Source organism: Ciona robusta, chromosome 14 (assembly GCF_009617815.1).
Source record: "Ciona robusta chromosome 14, ASM961781v2".
NCBI lineage: Eukaryota > Metazoa > Chordata > Ascidiacea > Phlebobranchia > Cionidae > Ciona > Ciona robusta.
This window is the reverse complement of record NC_143248.1, coordinates 3,249,448-3,272,353: the sequence shown is the minus strand read 5'-3', so window position 1 is coordinate 3,272,353 and position 22,906 is coordinate 3,249,448. Positions and strand designations below refer to the sequence as shown.

Genomic DNA, 22,906 nt, shown 5'->3' with positions numbered 1-22,906 from the left:
TTTCTGCACGTTGTGGGAATTAGTAGATGCCGAATACGGCTTTGTCTGCAGCAATTTGTATTTCAAACACGGTAAAAAATGATAAAATTTCTATAATTTCCTGTGCTGTAATTATGATACGTGCTAATTAATATAAACAAGCTTTACTGTATAGCCTACCAACTCCAACAAAATACGCAAAAACAGACTGTTTGCACGTTGGGACTTTTGGTATATTATAAAGTTTTTGATTCGGTTATGTAACCTTTTTAACACACAAACTTACGTTTGACATAAACTTCTCCGTCTGTTTTCCCCGGCTATACATACCACGGTTTAGTTTCATCTGTTTTGTAATATTACTATATAACAAAGCTTTGATTTGCGCTTTATGTTTACCGAAAGACTTTATATGTAAACGTATACTTCTATACTATAGGATACTGCGTGTAAAGACATTGCCTATCTATTGTTGATATGTAAGTTTTCAGACCTAATCGCAATGAGTGCGTCAGATGCCGACTCATTACGTAACTTCGGGCAATTTTCAATGTAGGCTTTATTAAGTTTATATAATTACCCGTAATAAGCCTAACAATCACACAAACGTGTTGTGGAGTTTCTATAATTTGCTTAACACGCCGCCTCGTTTATATTGTAATTTGAAAGTTCATCTAATCATAAGCAAAACACCGCGAATTTTGGAAATGCCGCGTCAGCATACGACCAGCAACGGCCTATATAAGCTGTCTCGATCGTTAGTCGAATCATCTTCATTGAAGAAGCAACAAGTGAAAGATGAATCTCATTCGTATTTCTCTCCTCGTTCTTGCAGTTGTTGTATTGAATGTAGCAGCAACAGGTTACAGCAGCTACCGTAAGTATAGGAATCACAAGCGTATAAAAAACGATATCTTTTGTATTGTAACAACTTTTTACAGGTCGCTACTGCAGCGTCTCTAGCATTCGGTACGGAGCACCTCGAACAGCTTATCGAGTTCGCTCTGGACGATCGTACACATATGCTTGCAGAAGCGGATACCGGCTTGTAGGAACAGCTACCACTCGATGCACAAGTTCAGGCTGGGCCAAACGTGCTCCATCCTGTCGCAGAGGTAAGCACTATAGGCGAAAATAAACAGCTGTCTCCCTACTGAAATTAAAATTATTTGTTGAGCATGATATTTTGACCGATCTAATACAATTTTGTGCACAGTTTCAGTTGGAAAATGTAGACACCCAGGGCGCGTAAGTTACGCTTCCGTTCGTCCATCCCGTAGCTGGTACACTGCTGGTACAAGAGTGACGTACAGCTGTCGACGTGGCTACACACTGTCTGGCCAATCTATCCTCACATGTCAATCAAGTGGAAGATGGTCACACACCAGGCCAACCTGTACCCGAATCGTGATTAGGTGCCCAGTCATCTCCGGGCCAGCTAACGGATCAATCAGACCAACCATCTCCAGACCAGTGAGCTCCGGAACACAAGTGTGGTTCAAATGCAGCCGTGGCTACCAAAGAGTTGGAGCAGCTGATGCCGTTTGCCAACGTGATGGGACATGGTCGGAAAGTGTACCAACATGCCAGCGTAAGTTTATCGTATCCATTAAATGTGACCGAAAAGTTAAACTGTGGTGAGACGGGGTGCTGGGGTAATGAGCCAAATCTGGCCTAAATCTCCAGTTCCCGACAATAACCTTACCGCTATAATATAGCATACAAAAACTGTAATGTGAACTCCAATCTAAAATCAAATATCAGGTTGAATATATAGCTCGCATTGATTACTATCATTGCATTGAAAATATGGAATAAGCTTTTACTTCGTCTAACAGGTTCTTGCAGACGACCCGACAACGTTCGATTCGCAACCTTTAGTCCTTACCAGAATGTCTACACTGCCAGATCAACCGTTACTTACACTTGCTCTCGTGGTTACACTCTTAGCGGTCAAGCCACATTAACCTGCCAACCAACCGGTCGTTGGTCACACGACGAACCAACTTGCACCAGAATCGTCCTCAAATGCCCAGTCATTGCTGGACCAGAAAACGGGTCAATTGAGCCAGTGGTCACTCGCCCAGTGAACCCTGGAACTTCGGTTGATTTCTCTTGCGATGTTGGTTACGAAAGAAACGGTGCATCAGAAAGCGAATGTCAACGAAATGGAGCTTGGTCCAACGACGTGCCCAGCTGCGAACGTAAGTCAATTCAACTTAAATAAATGCTAAGCATACATGGTAGGATTGGGAAAGACGGAACACGTTTAGCACATAATATCCAAATATCCTGATCATGTTTTAAACAAATAACAACGGTTTATAGAAGTCGTAATAGGATACGGTTTTATAATTATTTGTTCTTTGTTTACAACCAAATGATGAGACAGGAAAATAGAATGGAAAGTATCCTAACTGTCCCCGCCCTATTATATATCACATTATGCTTGTTAAGATTACTGTATATATTATCCAGCCGTTTTAAATATTTTTAATTTACAGCAATCCAATGCCCAACACCTGACGATATCGACAATGGTTCCTTTGATCCAGCAAGTGGTCCATACGACATCCATCAAACAGTAGAGTACACATGCAGTGGTAACTATATCCTTCAGGGTCAATCTGTCCTTACATGCTTGGTCAGTGGTGAATGGTCTCACGATGAACCAGAGTGTGTTGGTAAGAACTTAAATATAAAAGAGAGAGAGAGAGAGAGAGCTTGTTTTCTTGGCATTTCAACGTATACAACACCAATAGTCGGTTACACTTAATTCATTTTTCTGCATTTTTGCCACCATTAAATACGTTTACTACAATATTACATCTATATAATATCAGTGTTAATTCATTTTCAGCCCCAGTAACATGCTCGCCACCAGAAGAGGCACAAAATGGTGCATTCTCACCAGTTCAAGCGGTTTATGCCATCGGAACAGTTGTGTGGTACACATGCAACTCTGGTTATTCTACAACTGATAGAAAAGACATCATATGCAGAGATGATGGTACATGGTCGAGCGACGCGCCTGAATGTGACGGTATAACATCTCTTTTATATATAGTAGGGTGGGAAAAACGGGACACTTTCAGCGGATAATATCCAAACAGGCCTATCATGATCGTGTTTTAAACAATTAACAACGGTCTGTAGGAGTAATGCGGATACGGTTTAATAAATATTTGAATATTTTTGTTTACTACCAAATGGGAGGAGAAAATAGATTGAAAAGGGGCCTTAGCTTTACCGACCCTATTGTGCTGATAAGCATAATATAAAATGTATTTTAGTTAACTGTTTAAAATGAAAGAGCAAAGTTAAAAACCAATTGAGGAAGCACCAAAACAACAGTAGTTAAAATACACCAAAGTCATATTTACTTTTCTAATCAGAGTATTAAGTATTTCTGGGTTTCTTATTTTGGTTTAATTAGCACATAACATTACAAAACCAGTAAACTCTCTCAAATGTAACAGAACTGTATAACGCTTCTTTTACCAACAGTTTTCTTCAAACCAAAACAATATGTTGTTTACCAAAAAATATATGCTTGGTTATAAAACAATACCTCTTGTTACCGATGAAATAGTCCTTTGTTTGTTAACAATATATCAGCAGTTTTAAAATTTAAACTGTTTTTCCCGCTTTGGCAGCAATTACTTGCGACCGACCCGACGACATCGACTTCGGAAGTTTGACCACACCAGGAAACACCTTCAACATCGGCGCCACAGCAACTTACGTTTGCAACGCTGGATATGAGATCGTTGGTCAGGATGTTCTTACTTGTACAGTGAGTGGGGAATGGTCGGACGACGAACCAACTTGCCAGAGAGTTGTTGTACAATGTGCAGCGCGTGGCGCTCCAGCTTTTGGTTCAGTCTCTCCCATCAAAGCCGCTTATGATGTCAATGATGTAGTCTGGTTCACCTGCAGAAGAGGTCTTACTTTGACTGGAACCGGAGACAGCACCTGTCAAAGCAACGGCCAATGGAGTTCTCCCGTACCAACTTGTGTAAGGCCATCCTGTAAAAACCGATGTGGTGACAACTACAACAGTAGCCTTCCATGTCAATGTAACTACAGCTGCATTTACCACAAAAACTGCTGCTCCGATTACGTTAGCAAATGTAAGTAGGATCTGATTAACTTTTCTCAGCCCTAGAAATCATACTTAACTTGAATTTTATCAGACACGCTTGCATTTATGGGAAATATAGGATAATATGCGCTAACTTTATCCATCTGACCCCACAGTACTGTATATTTGCGGCTAAATATAAAATAACTTCTTTATTTAACTATTTAGTTCACGTTTGCATTAGTTTAGATTTCAATGGCTATATATTTATCTTTTTACAGGTCGCAGACGATGGTAAAAGATCCATGAAGCTTCCAACTAACAAAAAGATAACTAACACGTATAACCGAACCTATTAAATCTATATAATAAATATAAATGGTGATATAATATCGTTGTGTTTTATCAGTCTCGGCTGGTTTACTACGCTCAAGTTAATGTGTTGCGACGGTACAAAACATGTTAGCCTCTCTGCTTTAAAAACTGAAATTAGTTTGGATCGCGTTTTACTGGCACAATATATGTAGTAGAGTGGGGAAAGATAGGACACTTAAGCTCATACTTCCCAATATTTCCAAAAATACATGACAATCTTTGGTGATACCACGAATAAGTACTATCATTCCGAATTAGTACAAATTTTTTGAATTCGAAAATACACAGGGTAATACAGGACAGTTTAAAATCATTTAAAATCATCTGGTCGTGGCGTATACTTTGTAAGAAAATGGACATATCAATTGACATGGCACCATATGTTATTGCTACATGTTGTGCACTACATAATGTTTGTGAAACAAAACATACTGCTTTTTCCCAAAATGTATTAGATTCTTCTTCCATGTATTATCCTCAGCCATACTCACTTCCACAATTACTTAATGACCCACATTCTACTGGTAGCCGTGTTAGACAAGCCATTGTAGATCATTTGCAAACCACCCAGCCTTTACGACAGTCTATGCGATTTGTAAAATAGTTAACTGTTACCTCATTTCGATTTGAAACCCAAGTGTTCTGTTCATTATTATTTTGTTACTATTACAGCTAACAAACAACAAATGGCATGTTATGCTTTGTAATTGAATTAACAGTATATGAAAGTTAAGAAGTAAATGAAATAAAAACTTGGAGGTACAAGAAGTGAGTGAAATAAAAAATAGAATGGAATGAAATAAAAAATAATGAAAGTTAATGATTTGTAACTGAATGAAGAGTACGAAAGGTAAGAAGTGAATGAAATAAAAAACAATGAAAGCTATTTAGTATTACTGCTGCCAGCTGTATCTGGAGACATTTGCAAAACAATTGCGGGCTCCTGATTGGAAACCAGTACATTTATGGCTCGACTTAATGCATCGTTCATACTCTGTACCATCATTTCTCTTGATTTCAGATCCTTGGCACATTCCTCTTTGTAAGCATCGATGAATTCACTCCACCCTTTTCCCTCTAAACATAAAAAAAACTGTTCAACCTGTTTACAAGTAGTATGGAAAGTTACCTTTACGTCGTTTTTCTTTGGTTCTTGGTCGATGTAAAATAATAAAAAATGATATGCAGTTTTATCCTTAACTTGTTGTTCAGTAATCACACTAATAAAAAAAAATAGTTTAAGATGTAATGCTGGTTTCTGCATACCTGCTTTACGTTTTGTACCAGAACTTGTACTGGGCTGCTGGGATGGTGCTACCTCTTCTTCTGTTGCTGATGCTGTGGTTGATGTTTCAATTACTGCAAGTTTATTGCCAATTACACAACTCGCGTATTGCAAACATATTTTTAAACAAGCTCACCACGTTCACTATCATATTCTCGTGCTCCAAGTCCTTCTTCTTCAGTAAATGAACCTTTAAAAGACATACATTTAATTGTAGCACATATTACATTAACCTACACAAACAAATACCAACGAATACTCACCATGCTGCTGTACCATATATTGTATCGACCATAATGGATTTTTCTTCCACTGCCTATAATCAATATATATTTTTAATTAACCGCACATCAATGCAATTGCAGTGAAACAAAATAAACATTTCATTCAGTGCAAACAAATGCCTTTATACTTTTGTTCTTGGACGACAGGACAGCAATTCATTTAGTTTTCCAAAAAATGGCCACTCAGCAGCTCCTGCTCCAGATTTTGACATAGTTTTTAATATATTATAATACTGCACTTTAAGATTCTTCCACTTTACCGATATTTGTTTTCTGTATTATATAAATATTACGCATTATTAAGCGTTAGTATTTGCTTGAAATGTATGATAGCATACGTATAATCTGAATTTTCACCAACCAATCTTTTTTAAAATGCTTTTGTGCAAATTCTTCAGCAATATTTTTATAGTATTGTTGATTTCGGCCTTGTCTTTCGTCAATTTTTACTAATCAGACAGTTAAGTTCCTGCAATCTAAAAAAACTACGAGATAAGCTTTTCTTGCTAATATCAAATCAAACTTACCAAAAACATTTCAAAACAACCCTGCCACAAATTTCAGCTCGTCGACTTTCAGTCCATTTAAAATGCGACATGCAAATACGACGTTTTAGCGGATCAGATTTGAAATGCGTGTGGCGTTACATCGAATCTGATTGAATTCAAATCCAAACCCGATCATGTAAACATGGTAATTGTTAATTCTATTAAAATGTGACATTATTATTAGACATACACGTAAATAACACGAAAAAATACCATACGGTTTAAAAATATAGTTTTAAACATTCGTTTGCTTGTCCCATGCGTTTCAACTGCGTGTACACTGCTCCCGTTTAATATAGTAGGGTGGGGGATATGGGACACCTGTAGCACATATTATCCGAATATCCTGATCGTGTTTTAAACAATTAACAGCGGTATATGGGAGTCAAAAGCAAATGGTTAAATAATTATTTTACTGTTCTTTGTTTACTACCAAATGGGACGAGAAAGTAGATTGCAAAGGTGTCCCATCTTCCCCCATCCATCAATAAATTGTTCTTATGATTTCAAAAGGACGAAACGTTTTAATAGAAGAAAAAATGACAGTTTACTTTAGTGCGAATAATTGTATGCAAAATTAGTAACATGACCAAACTAAATGGACGTTTTAGCTTTTATCGTATTTTGCGGTTTGCGGCTTTAACTGTAAACAAACCACAAAGAGTGACAGCTATATGGTCATGCTCGTCTACTTTTACACACGACACATGTAACGTTAGTCAATTGTGGCTAAGATCGATTTTAGCTCCATGGCAGATTTTTTGCGCACCCAAATGAGCAACTATGGAATTCGAACTAATTGTTTATAGCGCATGCTGAATCAATAATGGCTTGTTGGGGTGAAACCGGACACGCTGAAAGCATATTTTGTGTCTTAATTACTACCGCTAGGGTATAATAAACCAAACACGTAATTGGGTTCAAATCAGTCAGTTTGAAATCTATCGCTTGTTCAAATGATATTGCGGCGCACACTGGTTCAAATTATTCATGTATTCGTAGAATTTTATTACCGACCTATACGTGTTACAATCGCAAATTCTTGCCATGCTTTTCTGTTTATTGTAGCAGTTGTTTTGTTTGCGCATATCCACATAAGGTTTTTTCCCATGTACCACAGCGTCGATTTATTTCAAAGGTGCTTATTTGCCCGACCTAACCCGGACATGAAGCATTATGTATTCATAACATATTAAGTCTTCGCCCATGGTTTCCAAACCAAATTTAAATTGTGAGGTTAGAAAGCTAAGCAGCTCGGTACACAAACATTTAAAATTCCATTGATAAATTAGGCATAAAATGTGCGGTTTCTAAAAAAACAAGTTAAAAGATAGGAAACTTATGAACAGGCACGAGGTTTATGAAACCGAAGTTGCTCCGCAACGCTGGAATACAAAAGTTACTATATCATCCATTCAGGTATTATAAAACTGTCACATATATTATGCAAATCTAAACAGATAAACACTTACGAACTGACTCAATTTTCCACCCGCATATACGTTCAACTTTATTTTGCACTATGTTTTATGCATATTAATCTGTTTTAAGCTGTCGTAGAATATAGCTGTTTGAGGCCCTTTGGATTTAAGTCAAATCGATATTTGTAATGTTGAAAAGTCGCAAAGTAGTTTAAGGTCAATAAGTCCGGGGGAATTATAAATTACGCTTTCAAAGATGTCACCATATTATCTATTATGTATTAGCATTAGAAGAAATTTCATAGTCCAGCAAAGGTTGTGGGTTTAAATTGTTACGTGGCGCATGGTCCAATCTAAAGGGTGATGGCTTTAAAACAGCGTAGTTTTTCAATCTGTAAATAGTTGCATGAAAAAACTTTACAAAACGAAAAGTCATATACGAAAATTTAAACTTTAGAATCTTTGATGTCAAACGAATTCTGTAAAATATTACTCCGCGGGATTGCGTTAAAATACGAGTACGTACGTCACTTTAATGACGTCACACGTATATAGTTTAATTACGATGACTGGCATATAGCATGCGCTGTTTTATTTCTTGGCGCACGTCGTCATCGAAAATTGGCTCATTTATCTTGCACAAACATCGACAACCACACATAATTATATCTTCCTTTGCACAATACGGTGGCATCCGCGGAATGACAGCGTGATAAATGAACCATCATCAAGAAAGGCACTTTATTTGATTTAATATTTACCCTTATCCCGAACCCACGCACTCACATTAGCAATTAAGGAATAGACTCGGCTTTTTAAGATTCAATGGTCAACCTTTAACACAGAGACAAACTGTTCAATTTGAACTATATAATTCCATTCGCCAGCGCGTTTCTTATAGTACGAGACAGAAAAAAATGTGTCAAGTGAGAGTTTATAAGCCAGGGACAGCAGTGTATTGGTCCAGCACTTCGTTCAACCCTTTCAACAAGAAAGACGAAATTTAAAATGGACAAAGATTTTTCAACAAGAGTTGCATTTATGCTTGTTATATTATGCTGTGGGATTATACTAGAGGTGGAAACTAAAGTAGTCAGCTTCAGAAGTTTATGGTAAGATTTTTTAATTTATTAGGCATGACCCTATCGATATAACATAAAAAGTCAAATAAGAGAACTGTAATATAGTGGTGTGGGGGAAGATGGGACACATTTAGCACCTAATATCCAAATGTCCTGACCATGTTTTAAACAATTAACAACGGTCTATGAGAGTCGTGAGAATATGGTTTTATATTTCATTGAATGTTTTTGTTTACTACTACGCGGGACCAGAAAATGGTATGAAAAGGTGTCCCATCTTCTCCCATCCTACTATATATACAAATATTGTAATTAATAAAAATCGTATACGAGTTATATATGACATTTTACAATGTTTATTGGTGTTCGAAATCGGTAACGCTTATAGCTATATTGTAGATGCAGACATTTTAAGTTGTTTGACAAAGTATTAAACAATTTGTTTTTAATTCTGGACACGTAATTTTAAAATATTTTAAATTGTTTTTTATTAATCGGAACGACTCGGTCTATAATTATATCATTTTATCCTACTGGTATTTCTATCTGGTGACTCATATGCAATTTGACATTATGTGGTCGATATGCAACCCCCATCCTTTATGCTATGTCGATAGACATTTCCCCTTTGTCTCTTCAAGGCCTCCGGCTTATTTGATGTAGAGCCATAGAAATACCGAGTAGTCCAACCCATTGTTACGTAAAAGACAATTTGAACGGCAATTTGGTTCCAAAATAACACAGTAGGTATAGGGAAAATACATGTTTTTCGGTAAATTAGAGAAAAACTTAAGTCTAAAAACAAATTTAAAGGTTGAAAAGTGTAAAAAAACAAGTGTTATTTGTTTTCTGTATCAAAAAAAGTCAAAAAAAATTTGCTCTATTTTGAACACACAAAGACGGCAGTTGGACTACTCGGTGTTTTTACGACTCTGATTTGTTGCAAGCTATATTGTAACTGTGCTTTTCTCGCTTTTACTCTTGTAGGAAGTGGAATCCTATTTTTTCTTTAGAATTAAACTGATCGTATTAACCAAATTGGAAATGATGTTAGCCCCGCTTTTGAGTTGCAGTTCTAAAATTATTAGCTTAAGTATAGTACTGTGGGGTAAGATGGAACAACTTTAGCATATAAAATTTAAATTTTCCGACCACGTTTTAAGCAATTAGCAACGGTTTATGGATTCGGAAACAGTTTTATAAATCCTTTATCGTTCTTTGTGGAAATGGTTTTATATTTTTTAAGTACCAAAAGGCGAACAAATAGTTTGAAAAAGGTGTTCCGTCCCCCACCCTATACCATAAGCTGGTCTTTATAAATATTAATACAAATAATCTAATATAAGGTTTGTTAAAAGTTGGTATAGTCACGGTCAGGTTTACCTTGCAAAAATACAGTTATGTTCAATTTCGTGCAAAATTATACCTTTTTTCGTGCGAATTATATATCAATTTTCTTGCGAAATGATATATCCTTCCGCCCGTTTAATGCGCACAACGAAGGGGTAAGATTTAATTATCTTTAAGTACACGGAAGAGGTTCATGTTTGCAATATTTTATTCGATTATAGCAGGCTCAAAATAAATTTGCTAATAGTATAATCCGCAAACTTGATTCAAAGTTATTGTTATTGATCCTACACAGGACGCAGTTAGTGAAATGCGAGGGTGTGATCAACTTAAGATGTCGTTATTTATCACATTATTGCAACGTTGAGGTTCTGAAGCGAGGAGAAACGAACTTCAACAGCGGTAAGTCTCTATACAGTGGGGTTGGAGAAGACGGAACACTTAAGCACATATTGCCCAATATGTTATAACAGCTTACAAAACCACACTGGTTAATGTAAACTTATTTTGGATTCTTGGCTCTGCCACGTCCTTATTATTTTCAACCCCCTTTGACTTTAAACAGTCTGCATATTTTAAAGCTAGAAAACTATCTTATGGCAAATGTCAGACGGCATGAATCTGTAAACACATTATGTGCATTTTTTATTTCACAGACACTTAATGTTTTATTACGATAGCGACACTTGGTATTATGGCGACGCTCAAACTGTATAAAACAGGAAAGAGCGAGAACCTAGGAAATTAGCAAAAATACTTCAGTCGTTAAAACACACTACGGGTAAAAAATACCGTGTGTAAAAGTGTCATATAACAAGCTTACCTGCCAAACCTAACCAGAAACGTTCCCGCATTGCATCGGCGCTATAGGTCATTTAATTAAAACGCTTAACGGCGCGCAGTGTTCATTTATGCTAAATATGTATAGTACACAATGAGGGAAGATGGGACACTTTTTTATTCTATTTTCTCGTTTCATTTGATAGTAAACCAATAACATTTAAAGAAATATAAAACCGTGTCCTCACGATTCCCATATAACGGTGTTAATTGTTTAAAACACTTTCAGGATAATTGGACATTATGTGCTAAAAGTTTCCTATCTCCCCCCACTGTATGATATGTATAGTGTGTATGTGTTTGTATAGATGTTTACGTCTAGCAAACCTACAGATAAAGGATCTTCAGATTACGACGAGCAAGATTTTAACGAGCTCGGTTTGGTAAAGAAAGCAAAAGAAGTTCGAATGATATCAATGAATTGTGCATCTTGCAACAAATATTGCTGGTAGTTCTACGAATGTTTGGACAGGAGAGCCAATTCAGATTGAAACGACGCAGTTACATTTGTATTAATCTGTTTTATTGTTAGGTTAAATATATAGTAGGGTGGGAGAAGATAGGTCACCTTTTTATTCTATTTTTTCGTCACATTTAGTAGTAAACAAAAAACTTTTAATGAATTATAAAACCGTTTCCTCACGCCTCCCATAGACCTTTTAACTTGTTTAAAACACGATCAGGATATTTGGATATTATGTGCTAAAGGTGTCTCATCTTACCGCACCCTACTATGATACATTGACTGTTTTAAACTTAACCTACTATTTAGTTGTGTAAAAATCGTCGTATGCTGCCGTGTAACGAGGAGCTGTGTTTACGCAAATAAAATTCAAGATTGCATTTCTCTTCATGTATAATTAAAGTAGTTTAGAGGATCACGGTTAAGTTCTTGGAAACAGACGTTTAACAAGGGTTTGTGGTAAGAATGAGGTTTTTGTTTCGCCGCTGTTTTAAATTTAAACACCTCTGTTTGTCAGGAAAGCTTGAAGAAATATAATTTAGTATGAACGCAAACATGTTTATCTTTTGCCTTGGCACATAAGCTGTAAAACCACGCGCAATAGCTCCCCAATCATATTAATAAAACACCATTCTGCTTAATCACGTGATAAACAAATCATCATGCGTGACGATTTTGTAAACAAAAATGTTACGTGGAATTTTTTTGTTAGAATGTGTAGCATTTGAAGTACATCAGTGGAGTTACAACTACATGTAAGACGCTGGGTTTGTAAAAGTTTAAATGGAATACTTAGTTCCCGTAGATGCCAATAATGATACTCCGTTGAGCGATGTAGACGAAAATGGTAAGTTTATTTTACTATTTACTTTATTGAATGGTTGAATGAATCACATACGACTTATTATCCGAATGTCACTCTCCACTTTTCACAAGTGGGCGCTCTTATTAAGTTTAAAATTTTAAAAAATACACAAAGAAACACTTTAAATTGGTAATAAATGTAAAACAAATTACTTAAATACTGAAAATACCTTTATAAATATATAAAACACTAGTAAAAACATCTTTCCCAAATTAGGTAGGTTATACACGCTCTTTCGTTCTGTTAACTATCGTCGGCTATGTGGTGTAACGGTTGGCGTCCCGACGATTAATCTCTTTGTTTCGTTCTTACCGGGTTCGAGTCCCGCACAGTGCAATACGTTTTATTTTTTTAAAGTTTTTTTGTGTGAATGGCACGAGTTAGGGGTTGGGGGTTAGGGATTAGGGGTTAGAAGTTAGGGGCTAGAGGCTAGGGGCTAGGGGTTCGGATAATAAGTCGCATGTGAATGAATCATGAATGTGGGCTAGTGGGCATATGTGTCCTTGGGCAAGACACTTAACGGCAATTGCTCCAACCCAGTGGTTAGGTCACCAATAAGGCAATGTGTTGTTCAAATTGTCAGCCATACATAAAATAATAAAAAAAAAGTCAAAAAAATAATCACCTACAGAGTAACATACGTGGTAACTCGTAAGCTGGAACAAGGTGTACACCCGTGGTATAACGACTGTCGTTTTCTGGCCACGCGAGGATAAAGTAATTTATGTTCCTTCATTCATTCTTAACACAATAATACATTGGGTAGGCCAATTGAATTTGAATATATACTAGTTAAGATATAATTAGATTAGTAAGAGCTTGGGATTGTTAAGTTTTTATAAGGCAGTAGTTTTGGTTATGTTGTACTTATGGATTGTGTTTATGTTTTAGATAGATTAGTAGGAAACAATCGGAAAGCAACTTACAAAGTAGCTTCTGCACAAGCTGGGTTTGGAAGGTGGCATTACCTTCTTTTATTACAAGTAAGTTTTATTTAATATTTAGTCATATATATACCGATGATTTCTTACCAAATGGCTGACAAACGTTGGTATTTATTATAGTAGGGCGTGGGAATATAGGACACCTTTAGCTTTAGCACATATTATCCAAATATCCTGATCAGGTTTAAATAATTAACAACGCTTATGGCAGTCGTGATAATACGGTTTTATAAATCTTTGAATGTTCTTTGTTTACTACTAAATGGGTCAAGAAAATAGTTTGAATAGGTGTCCCATCTTTCCCCACCCTACTATATCATATTTTTTTACAAAAACACCTGTTTACTTATACATAGATATATTACCAATACACCATTACATTACATGGCTAAAAGATTTTAAATTTTTAGTGTGGATGGGCGAATGCAAGTGATGCAATTGAAATCATGTGCATTTCATTCACTATATCATCAGTGCATGCTTCACTTAAACTTTCAAACTCAAGTTTAACTTGGTTGACTATAGTACTGTTCCTAGGTGGGTATAATAAAACTTAAGCATTTTATTTTCTTGTAAAATTATTTCATGTAGAGAATTATAATGTGAATATTTAATTCTGTTAATTTAAATGTGAAACTTAGTATATCACAAGTGTTTTCTAATAATGGATCAGGGATGTTAAAAAAGCACACCATAGGAATTAAACCAGTAAGCTATTTTTAGTATTGTGACTTGTGAGGCAGTTGCCATACCTGGAATCCCATGTGAGATGTCAGACAGACAAACCTTGGAAGTTTCTATACTACACTTCAAATAAGCAATTCGTGTAACAGATTTTTGTGTTTAGCTTTTTCTGCTTTCCAATTTGTATAAACTTGGCACATATGCTTCATATAATATGTACATACAGGCATGATGATTGGAGGATATCTATGGGGAACATTAGCAGATTATTGGGGTAGGAGAAGGGTTGTGATATTCTCTTTAGCTCTAAATGGAATATTTGGTACGTTCTCAGCTATTGCACCAAACTATGGAGTATTGCTTACACTGAGATTTATAAGCGGCATTGGGTAAGTTGTGGTAACGACTAACAATATACTTTATATATGAATGATAAATGATCATTACCTCAATTCTCAAACTACTTGAATAAAAGTACAAATAAAGTAACTTATTTATCTTATGTGACATGGCAGTGCCTGCTTACAAGTTACCATGTGTGTGTAGCCTTGTAGGTAGTTTTTTGTGTATTATATGTCTATACGATAAATATTATATTACAACCCGTTCAATTAGTGACCACTGCTATGTAGGAAAAATATTAAGTGTCTTGCCCATGCAAAACTTAAGCTATATATGGGACATCACCAGGTTTTATATTTGTAAAATTAACCATATGCCATATTTCTCTTTCTAAACCTGCTGTGTAAAATTGCAATAAGAAACTACATTTATATTATATAGCATTAATCTATTGTTCCAGTGCTGGTGGTTCGCTTCCCGTTTGTTTCTCATACTTTAGTGAGTTTCAACCAAGAGATAAACGTGGCATGATGATCAGTGCTCTTGCTACTTCATGGATGGTTGGAAACGTCATTGCTGCAGGTAAATCAACATACTTGTACTTTAATCCTGACTTGTGTTGCATTTAAGGTATTGTTGGTTCATACAAGCTTGTGCCATAGCGCACAAGCACATAGGCATTGCACAACAGCATAAGTTTGATTGATCACTTCAGTCCCTTTCCTATATCTGCTGCATTAAATGTATTGCATTAAAATTAACAATAGGTTTATTCCATAAACATTTATTGTACAACATTATTGTCATGTGATTGTATTTTTGGTGTTTAATCTCTGCCATCTATTGCTCTAGAGAACTGTCTTGTATTTAGTTTAAATATTTTCAGAAAATTATCATTATGTTAGCGTTACTTAGGGTATGTATTGTTCATTACCCTGTGTTGTATTCAATATAGTCAGAGGAGGTAGGATTTAGACGGTTAGACCATGATGTTTGTCTGTAAAGTGTCTTGCTTAAGGACACACATAGGCGCCGAGTACGCGTAGGCGCGGAGGCGGCGCCTACGTACGAAATAATAGCACGGAGGCGGCCTCCGTACACGAATTAACAAAAAAATATGTATTTTTACTAAATTTATTAATATTTTCGTATTGTTCTCATAAAAATATACCATTGCGGTAAAGAAAATCAAAATTAACGACGTGACAATAAGAGAACGGATATTTAGGCATGCGTTGACCGCATGGTACTTGGTCATGCGTTGACCGCATGTGCAGAATCTGTTATATAGCTGTTACGTATGCGTAATTGTCTTATTTACGTCACAGTCGTCACTTTGAACATGCGGTAATCATGCTTGGAACAGGTTAGTAACGTTAGTTTAAACCAGGTTCATCTATCGTTGTTAAATGATAAAGGTAGTTAGATTAATATTCATTGTAGATGAAAGTATTCATTGTAGATGGAACAATTCTTTACTTGATCGCAAACGTTCAACTTCAAACCTGTTTTCAAGCTCCCGCTGGCTAAATAATCAAGGGGACAATCGCTATTATGACGCACACAATCAACGTGTGATTTGCTATTATCTCGTAATTAATTACCAGGTCAAACAATCGCTATTATGATGCAATGAATCCACGTGTGAATTCCTACTATTTCGTAATAATTATGCTGCTTGGCTGAGGAAAACATCGTAAATATACAGCAGTGCTACTTGTGGAACATATTTAGGTTGTTTATTACCGCCTACATTGTTTAGAAACTTTAGAGTAGGATAATATCGTCTGTTTAGCCCGTTGGTTGTTCTTCATTTTCTAAGTAGCTAACATTGAATGTGTTGCTTTGCCTTTGTACGACGACGCGCGAAAAGGCTAAACTACGACGCATGTGGACGTTAAACTACGACGCACGTGGACGTTAAACTACGACGCACGTGGACGTTAAACTACGACGCACATGGACGTTAAACTATGACGCACGTAAAGGTCAAGTAGAAAGCACGTCGCCTCGAACGAACGATTTATATATCGGTCAATCTTGCAAATACGCACGGGGAAAGGATCAACGCGTAACACTGACGTCCAGCGTTGAGCAAGCGTAAAATAACGTCAATGAAACGCCGAAGTGTTATGACGTCACGATTGTGTTACGTCATAATAGGCTCCGCCTCTGCACTACATTTCAAAACTCGGCGCCTATGAGGACACATACACCAATTAGTATTAGCACACCTGGCTCCAACCCAGAGATAATGGGTTCAAGGCTCGCCACTGCTACCAGCGTGGCCGTATCGGTCTTTGGGCAATACACTGAACAGCAATTGCTCCAACCCAGTGGTCATTAATGGGTAGTCCAAATACAAATTATCAGCCATACATAATAAAAATGAAAAAATCCATCAAAAAATATTCACCCACAAAGTCACATACATGGTAACTTATAAGCTGGCACAAGTTGTATAAAACAGAACACTTGTGTTATAATAACTGTTGTTTTCCGGGCACACGAGGATAAAGTAAGTTACATTTATTCAGTTTGCCACACCACCTAACTACCCAGTATTAATCCCAGGTCTTGCATGGGGATTGCTTCCGTATTCAGCTTCAATATCAGTATACTCTCCTAATGGTGATCAGTGGAGGTTGTTTATAATAATTTGTGCAATACCCAGCCTTACATCATCTGTGTTCTTCTTCTTCATGCCAGAGAGCCCACTCTACCTTTATAGAAGAGGAGATTTTCAAAAATCTTTAGCGGTTTTAAAAATTGTGAACAAATTTAATCACCCAGGAACACCACTACAGGTATGAACCGAGTATTGAGTGTTAGTTTTACTACAATTGAACAACATTTAAATATTTATGCCCTAGTAACAACAATAGCAAATAAAATTTTAGCTTTACTATAATTTAATAGGAAATGAATGATTCTAATTCTCAACTTAGGTGCCATAGTACAGTCGGTTAGCGTGTCTGCCTTTAATCCATAGGTAATGGGTTCAAGGCTCTTTGCCTTTACCATTGTGGATGTTTGTGTTCTTGGGCAGGACACTTGCTCCAACCCAGTGGTCACTAATGGGTTATCCAAATTAACAGCCATACATAATAAAAATGAAAAAAATCCACCAAAAAAACAATCACCCACAAAGTAACATACTTAGTAACTCATAAGCTGGCACGAGTTGTATGAAACAAAACATCCGTGTTATAACGACTGTCCTTTAAGGCTACGTGAAAATAAAGTAAGTTACATTCAACTTTTCTAGTTTGACACCATAGTTCCCGATGACGATTGCCCAACCACATCAAGAATCAAGGGTTCACGTTCCGGTTCAACTTCTTTTTGGTTTGTAACGCATACAAAGTTTTACAGGTTCCACAAGCTCCACTTTCCACTTGCATACAAACATTTTATGCTTACACCTCATATATAGGACAGGATTTTCTTTATTTCAAATGTTATGGTTTAAAAGTTAAAACCAACTATAGTGATGTCAGAATATTTGTTACGCGTGTCCAAATTTAAAGAGATAATATTTACTTGCATAGACGCCAATCTTTAGATAAAAACAGGGTGTTAATATGTGTACACAGATTATTCACATGGGGTATTATAAAAGATTCCAGAGCTTCACTTGCATGTATATCCATGTGAGGTACCTGATCTTATGCCATGTATGTTTTCTTGTATATGCCAAAAGTGGAAACAGACTAGGTTTTTACCTGCAAACAAGGATATTTAGTGTAAAACTATTTTAATGTGTTTTTATTCAACCTAGGTTGAGTAGTTGTCCAAGAAGATGTTTATATTGGCTTGTGTCTGGTTTGTATGCCATGAAGGTACAGTTGGCAATCTTCTTTGGCTCAGACAGAAACACTCGTAAAAAGTCAGTTCTTATGATGAGTATCTACTTTGCTACTGCTTTTAGGTGAGGTCTATGTTTATTGTTTAATTCTTACTTTGTATGGATATTTTAAGTACTTAATAAGATTATTTTCATAGGCCAATATTTTAAATAGTTTAAAACTTATGTTTTAGCTGATATGCATTTTATATTGTCTGGCGCCGTGCCAAAAGTAGTTAGCGTGCCTGCCGCTAACCCAAAGGTAATTGATTCAAGACTCGTCGCTGCTAACATTGTAGGCCAATGTGTCTTCATAGTGGTCACCAATGGGTTGTTCAAACTATCAGCCATACTTAAAAACATGGTAACTCGTAAGCTGGCGAGAGGTGTATGAAACAGAACATTTGTGTTATAACGACTGACGACTTTCGTTTTCCGGCCAAGCGAGGATGAAGCAAGATATATTCATTCATTTAAATCTGGCCTAAATCCTAGGTTTGAGGGGCCCATATATAATAAACACACTACATGATCATCATATTCATATCACAACTACATTCTTACAGTGGATATGGAATTACGATGTGGTTGCCAACCTTGATGGCACGAACAGAGCAGAATGCAGGTTCCCCATGTAGTGGCCATATTGTGTTAAACAAATCATCTACAAGTGTTAATGATTCTGAGATGTACATTGATGTATTTATCGGTGCCACTGCACAACTACCAGCCAATATTGCAAGTATATTGGTTATGGATAGAGTTGGAGGAAAAGTGATTTTAGGCAAGTTAGTTTATACTGTATTGTGGGTTTAGCAGCCACACTTTTATTTTACACTTGTATTGACGAAGTTGTTACAACTGATTTTTTGCTACTTTTCTTTCTCTCTTTTTTAGTTTTAAATAATCTAATATTTGTTACTGTATGTAAAGAGATAAATAAATTATAGTATGTTTTAGAATAAAAAATACTTTTATTATATTAACTAAACCAATATCGTTTTTCCTGTGAGCTGATTTTAATGTTTATAAATCACCGCAGTAGTAGGTTATATGACAGTTTAAATGGCATTTATATATGGCAGTTGCAATAGGGTTTATTAAAACTTTATTATTTTCAGTGTTTTCAATGTTCATGAGTGGTGTAAGTGTCCTATTATTCTGGCTTGTCCACAATAAATTGCAGGTAAGAGAATAAAGATTGGTCGGCGCCGTGGCATAGTGGTTAGCGCGCCTGCCTTTAACCCAGAGGTAATGGGTTCAAGGCTCGACGTTGCTACCATTGTGGGCGTTTGTGTCCTTGGGCAAGACACTTAACGACAATTGCTCCAACCCAGTAGTCACTAATGGGTTGTCCAAATTATCAGCAATACATAAAAAAAATCCCCCCCCAAAAAAATCACCCACAAAGTAACATACATGGTAACTCGTAAGCTGGCACGAGGTGTTAAACCCGTGTGATAACGACTGTCGTTTTCCGGCCACGCGAGGATAAAGTAAGTTACATTCATTCATTCATAAACACACATATATACTGTTGCTAAAAAGGATATTATATGTGTGTGCTTTAGGCCTTTAGTGCCAATAATCTTAATGTAAACAAATACCAGGACAGCTATATTACTGCATTTACTACAGTCATCATAACCAATGAGGTTCCCTATGTTTATAGAATTTCCTATTTTAAAATATCACCTTTGATTATAGTGAAAAAGTAACTTAAATGTAAAATTACATATTGAAAAGAAGGAATGAGATACCTAAACTGTCTTGTGTTCAGGTTATAATCATGTCAGCTATATTTAATGGAGTTTCAACTCTTGCATGGAATGCACTGGATGTTTTAACACCTGAAATGTACGAGACTGCAGTTCGGGCTTCTTCTACAGGAATATTAACAGGTTAATCATTTTATATGGATAATTGTTTAGCAGTTCATCTAGTACAAACAATGAGTGTATTTTTGACGCTTCTTCCACTAATGGTAATACATCGGAAATAGACTTCGTTTTTATACCTGATCTGCTAGTCTAATTTTTATATTAAACCTGGTAGCAGTAGAAAAAGAACATTTTATATAGTTTTAAATAAAATAAAAGCGGTAAGCCTATAGTTTTATCGGATAAACGTGGTGTTTTCTTTTCTACCTAAACAACAGATTTTTCTAATGTGTGTTAATGTTATTATTTGTAAGTTTTTGCTATACTTCCTCATTGAAGAAACTTTTCATTTATTTATTGTAATTCCAGCTTTATCAAGAATAGCATCAATTCTTGGAAACTTAACATTTGGTCTCTTCATGGACTACAATTGCAGTATACCTATTTTAATCTGTGCAGCTGTGTTTTTATTAGGCGGTGTTTTGTCTATATTTTTGCCGCAAACCAGAAACATAGAACTAGATTAGTAGTCTAGTGGATAGCTAGATGCTATTGGTAAAGATTTTAAACTTATATTTTAAGGTTTACATTTTATTCAAAGATTCATTCATATAAACATTTACACATACATTCCAGAAAATGTTAAACATTATTTAAAGTTTTTGACATTGGGTTGTATGTTTACAAACAGAGGCACTTAAGCAAGGCATGCTGTTAGCTCTATCATACTTCAATATTTTACAACGTATACTTGCTATTTTTAATGCACTTTTAAATACTTTTATCTTATTTTTTTCTGCACAACTTCATCTGACAGTTCCATGCATTTAAGTTTAACCTCGTTTTTTAAGATACATTGGTCAAGATGTCACTTGAATTTCATGCAATAGCAATTTTTCATTTATAAAAAAATAAATTTAAAGTGCTACAAAACACTATCTTTAAACTAAAATATTGTAGTTCAATTGTAAAAAAAGTTTTGTTTAATTTTAATAGCTAATTAAATGAGTGCCTCATCTCAACAGCTTTCAATGTCTTACTACATGTCTTACTCATATTTTTATGTAATATATAATAAATATCACTTGCAATATTTGTTAACAGTATTTATTGATCAGAACTTTAAACGATAGGAAATAATTAAACTCAAAAAAAGTTTTGTTTAATTTTAATAGCTAATTAAATGAGTGCCTCATCTCAACAGCTTTCAATGTCTTACTACATGTCTTACTCATATTTTTATGTAATATATAATAAATATCACTTGCAATATTTGTTAACAATATTTATTGATCAGAACTTTAAACGATAGGAAATAATTAAACTCAATTAGATTCCAAGATCAGCATCAGATAGATGTTCGTATGTATGGTAGTTGACACCTACGTTCTGGTGGGGTAGAACATTAAATTAAAGAATTGTATTAAGAGTATAAATTTTTATGGTTGTGAGTATAATTTAACTTTAAGTATAAAGGTATGGCAGTGGATAGAAGAATAATGGGAAAAACTCAGAATATTTCGAGGTTTGCATGGAAAAATTATATTATATATGCACACACTTTTTTTTGTAGTTAGGTTTTTGTTGGTATTTAGGAAACTGGAAGCTAGATACAAATGTAATTGAACTATAGTAGCAGAAAAACCATAAGGTATGGCATTCTCGCTACTGACTAAACTAGTCGCCGCCTAAATTCAATTTTGCTTCTTTAGTCGCCCCACTAAACTTTAGTCAGCAGATTTTGACCAACTAGCTTTACAAGTATTGCACAAAAATTTATTAAAAAGTAAAAAAAAGGACAAAATTTTAGTCGGCCAACTAAAAAATGAAATAACCATGATGGACTAGGTAGCCGAAAATACCATCTCAGGTTTAATTTTAAAGATAGTGAATTTATTAGTATACTTACAAATAGTGTACCACCGCTGTGGTAGAAGTTATAATATAAATAAGCCCACAGAACTGTAAGGACAACGTCGCAAGCCATCTCAATTAATGGATCATCCGGTGGCATGCATCGGTAACCCATACGGTTTGTACCTCCACTGCAAAGATAAATGTTGTGATATGATTATCGGTTACTGTATGCAATATTTTATGTATACAAAAGGAATGAATATGGAATCAAGTGTACATGGTTTATTAAGAAAACAAGGACATTATTACAAGAACTTTAGCATACTGTATGTAAATGAAACAGCATAAGTTACATAACACTTACTGTCTTTTAAATACCCTGCTTGAAGTTTTCGGAACAAGAGGTTTTGTTGCATTGTAAACGTTGCTTGCTGCTTTCGTTAGTTTTACAGCAGATCGCAATCGTCCACCGAGCAACATAGCTGGGAAGTTCGTACGTTTTAACCAGTTACGTCTACCTTTAAAATATAAATGTAACCTGGTACAAGCACACGTTAAATGTGATTGAAAGAAGTACGTTTAAATATAACTTTATCTCAAAACTATCTCGTAACAAACTTCACAGCTGAAATTCGTCCGACGACTTTCAGTTTTTTGGAAATGTCCCCTAAACGGTGAATCAGCACATAAAGACGCTGTGAAAATATAACGCTGTAAGTGTTTATATTTTGTATTTAAATGTTTATAAAGTAAAGCATTTTTAATCTTTTTTTATC

At 35.6% G+C, this 22,906-nt stretch overlaps 5 protein-coding genes across 6 annotated transcripts; 3 read left to right on the top strand and 2 right to left on the bottom strand.

The window, feature by feature from the left end:
• The first annotated feature begins 718 nt into the window (after nucleotides 1-718).
• On the top strand, nucleotides 719-4,453 carry LOC149725015 (sushi, von Willebrand factor type A, EGF and pentraxin domain-containing protein 1-like). Its single transcript, XM_089893042.1, has 8 exons — nucleotides 719-856; nucleotides 921-1,094; nucleotides 1,196-1,570; nucleotides 1,818-2,183; nucleotides 2,484-2,663; nucleotides 2,840-3,022; nucleotides 3,636-4,112; nucleotides 4,345-4,453. The coding sequence occupies exons 1-8, from the start codon at nucleotides 778-780 to the stop codon at nucleotides 4,359-4,361; spliced, it is 1,851 nt and encodes a 616-aa protein (XP_089749168.1). The 5' UTR covers nucleotides 719-777; the 3' UTR covers nucleotides 4,362-4,453.
• Nucleotides 4,454-5,298: 845 nt separating this feature from the next.
• LOC149725014 (uncharacterized) lies at nucleotides 5,299-6,067 on the bottom strand. The gene is made up of 5 exons (XM_089893075.1): nucleotides 5,987-6,067; nucleotides 5,860-5,913; nucleotides 5,705-5,797; nucleotides 5,568-5,600; nucleotides 5,299-5,515 (listed from the first exon to the last, which is right to left on the bottom strand). The coding sequence occupies exons 1-5, from the start codon at nucleotides 6,000-6,002 to the stop codon at nucleotides 5,322-5,324; spliced, it is 390 nt and encodes a 129-aa protein (XP_089749201.1). The 5' UTR covers nucleotides 6,003-6,067; the 3' UTR covers nucleotides 5,299-5,321.
• A 2,740-nt stretch (nucleotides 6,068-8,807) lies between these two features.
• On the top strand, nucleotides 8,808-12,091 carry LOC149725013 (uncharacterized). Its single transcript, XM_089893079.1, has 3 exons — nucleotides 8,808-9,088; nucleotides 10,704-10,810; nucleotides 11,582-12,091. The coding sequence occupies exons 1-3, from the start codon at nucleotides 8,985-8,987 to the stop codon at nucleotides 11,698-11,700; spliced, it is 330 nt and encodes a 109-aa protein (XP_089749205.1). The 5' UTR covers nucleotides 8,808-8,984; the 3' UTR covers nucleotides 11,701-12,091.
• Nucleotides 12,092-12,381: 290 nt separating this feature from the next.
• On the top strand, nucleotides 12,382-21,366 carry LOC149725012 (synaptic vesicle glycoprotein 2C-like). Of its 2 annotated transcripts, none has more exons than XM_089893051.1 (12): nucleotides 12,382-12,558; nucleotides 13,468-13,559; nucleotides 13,931-14,057; nucleotides 14,431-14,593; nucleotides 15,007-15,128; nucleotides 17,121-17,353; nucleotides 17,815-17,894; nucleotides 18,328-18,477; nucleotides 18,960-19,177; nucleotides 19,515-19,579; nucleotides 20,174-20,294; nucleotides 20,643-21,366. In XM_089893051.1, exons 1-12 carry the CDS (start codon nucleotides 12,495-12,497, stop codon nucleotides 20,798-20,800), a joined length of 1,593 nt encoding a protein of 530 aa, XP_089749177.1. In that variant the 5' UTR covers nucleotides 12,382-12,494; the 3' UTR covers nucleotides 20,801-21,366. The 2 variants fall into 2 exon arrangements, with proteins under 2 accessions (XP_089749177.1, XP_089749176.1); XM_089893050.1 differs by having other exon boundaries at nucleotides 17,815-17,921.
• Nucleotides 21,367-21,543: 177 nt separating this feature from the next.
• On the bottom strand, nucleotides 21,544-22,772 carry LOC149725011 (uncharacterized). Its single transcript, XM_089893080.1, has 3 exons — nucleotides 22,495-22,772; nucleotides 22,183-22,318; nucleotides 21,544-21,662 (listed from the first exon to the last, which is right to left on the bottom strand). The coding sequence occupies exons 1-3, from the start codon at nucleotides 22,608-22,610 to the stop codon at nucleotides 21,603-21,605; spliced, it is 312 nt and encodes a 103-aa protein (XP_089749206.1). The 5' UTR covers nucleotides 22,611-22,772; the 3' UTR covers nucleotides 21,544-21,602.
• Between the last annotated feature and the right edge of the window lie 134 nt (nucleotides 22,773-22,906).

Coding starts and splice junctions, on each gene's coding strand:
- LOC149725012 (XM_089893050.1), top strand. CDS start 12,495: ATGGAATACTTAGTTCCCGTAGATGCCAATAATGATACTCCGTTGAGC. Junction 12,559..13,467: donor GAGCGATGTAGACGAAAATG/GTAAGTTTATTT, acceptor TTTATGTTTTAG/ATAGATTAGTAGGAAACAAT. Junction 18,478..18,959: donor TACTTTGCTACTGCTTTTAG/GTGAGGTCTATG, acceptor ACATTCTTACAG/TGGATATGGAATTACGATGT.
- LOC149725011 (XM_089893080.1), bottom strand. CDS start 22,610: ATGTTGCTCGGTGGACGATTGCGATCTGCTGTAAAACTAACGAAAGCA. Junction 22,319..22,494: donor AGCAGGGTATTTAAAAGACA/GTAAGTGTTATG, acceptor TTATCTTTGCAG/TGGAGGTACAAACCGTATGG. Junction 21,663..22,182: donor ACAGCGGTGGTACACTATTT/GTAAGTATACTA, acceptor CTACCCCACCAG/AACGTAGGTGTCAACTACCA.
- LOC149725015 (XM_089893042.1), top strand. CDS start 778: ATGAATCTCATTCGTATTTCTCTCCTCGTTCTTGCAGTTGTTGTATTG. Junction 1,095..1,195: donor TGCTCCATCCTGTCGCAGAG/GTAAGCACTATA, acceptor TTTTGTGCACAG/TTTCAGTTGGAAAATGTAGA. Junction 3,023..3,635: donor CGACGCGCCTGAATGTGACG/GTATAACATCTC, acceptor CCGCTTTGGCAG/CAATTACTTGCGACCGACCC.
- LOC149725013 (XM_089893079.1), top strand. CDS start 8,985: ATGGACAAAGATTTTTCAACAAGAGTTGCATTTATGCTTGTTATATTA. Junction 9,089..10,703: donor GTCAGCTTCAGAAGTTTATG/GTAAGATTTTTT, acceptor GATCCTACACAG/GACGCAGTTAGTGAAATGCG. Junction 10,811..11,581: donor AGAAACGAACTTCAACAGCG/GTAAGTCTCTAT, acceptor GCAAACCTACAG/ATAAAGGATCTTCAGATTAC.
- LOC149725014 (XM_089893075.1), bottom strand. Junction 5,798..5,859: donor AGAATATGATAGTGAACGTG/GTGAGCTTGTTT, acceptor ATAAACTTGCAG/TAATTGAAACATCAACCACA. Junction 5,601..5,704: donor TGGTACAAAACGTAAAGCAG/GTATGCAGAAAC, acceptor TTATTATTTTAC/ATCGACCAAGAACCAAAGAA.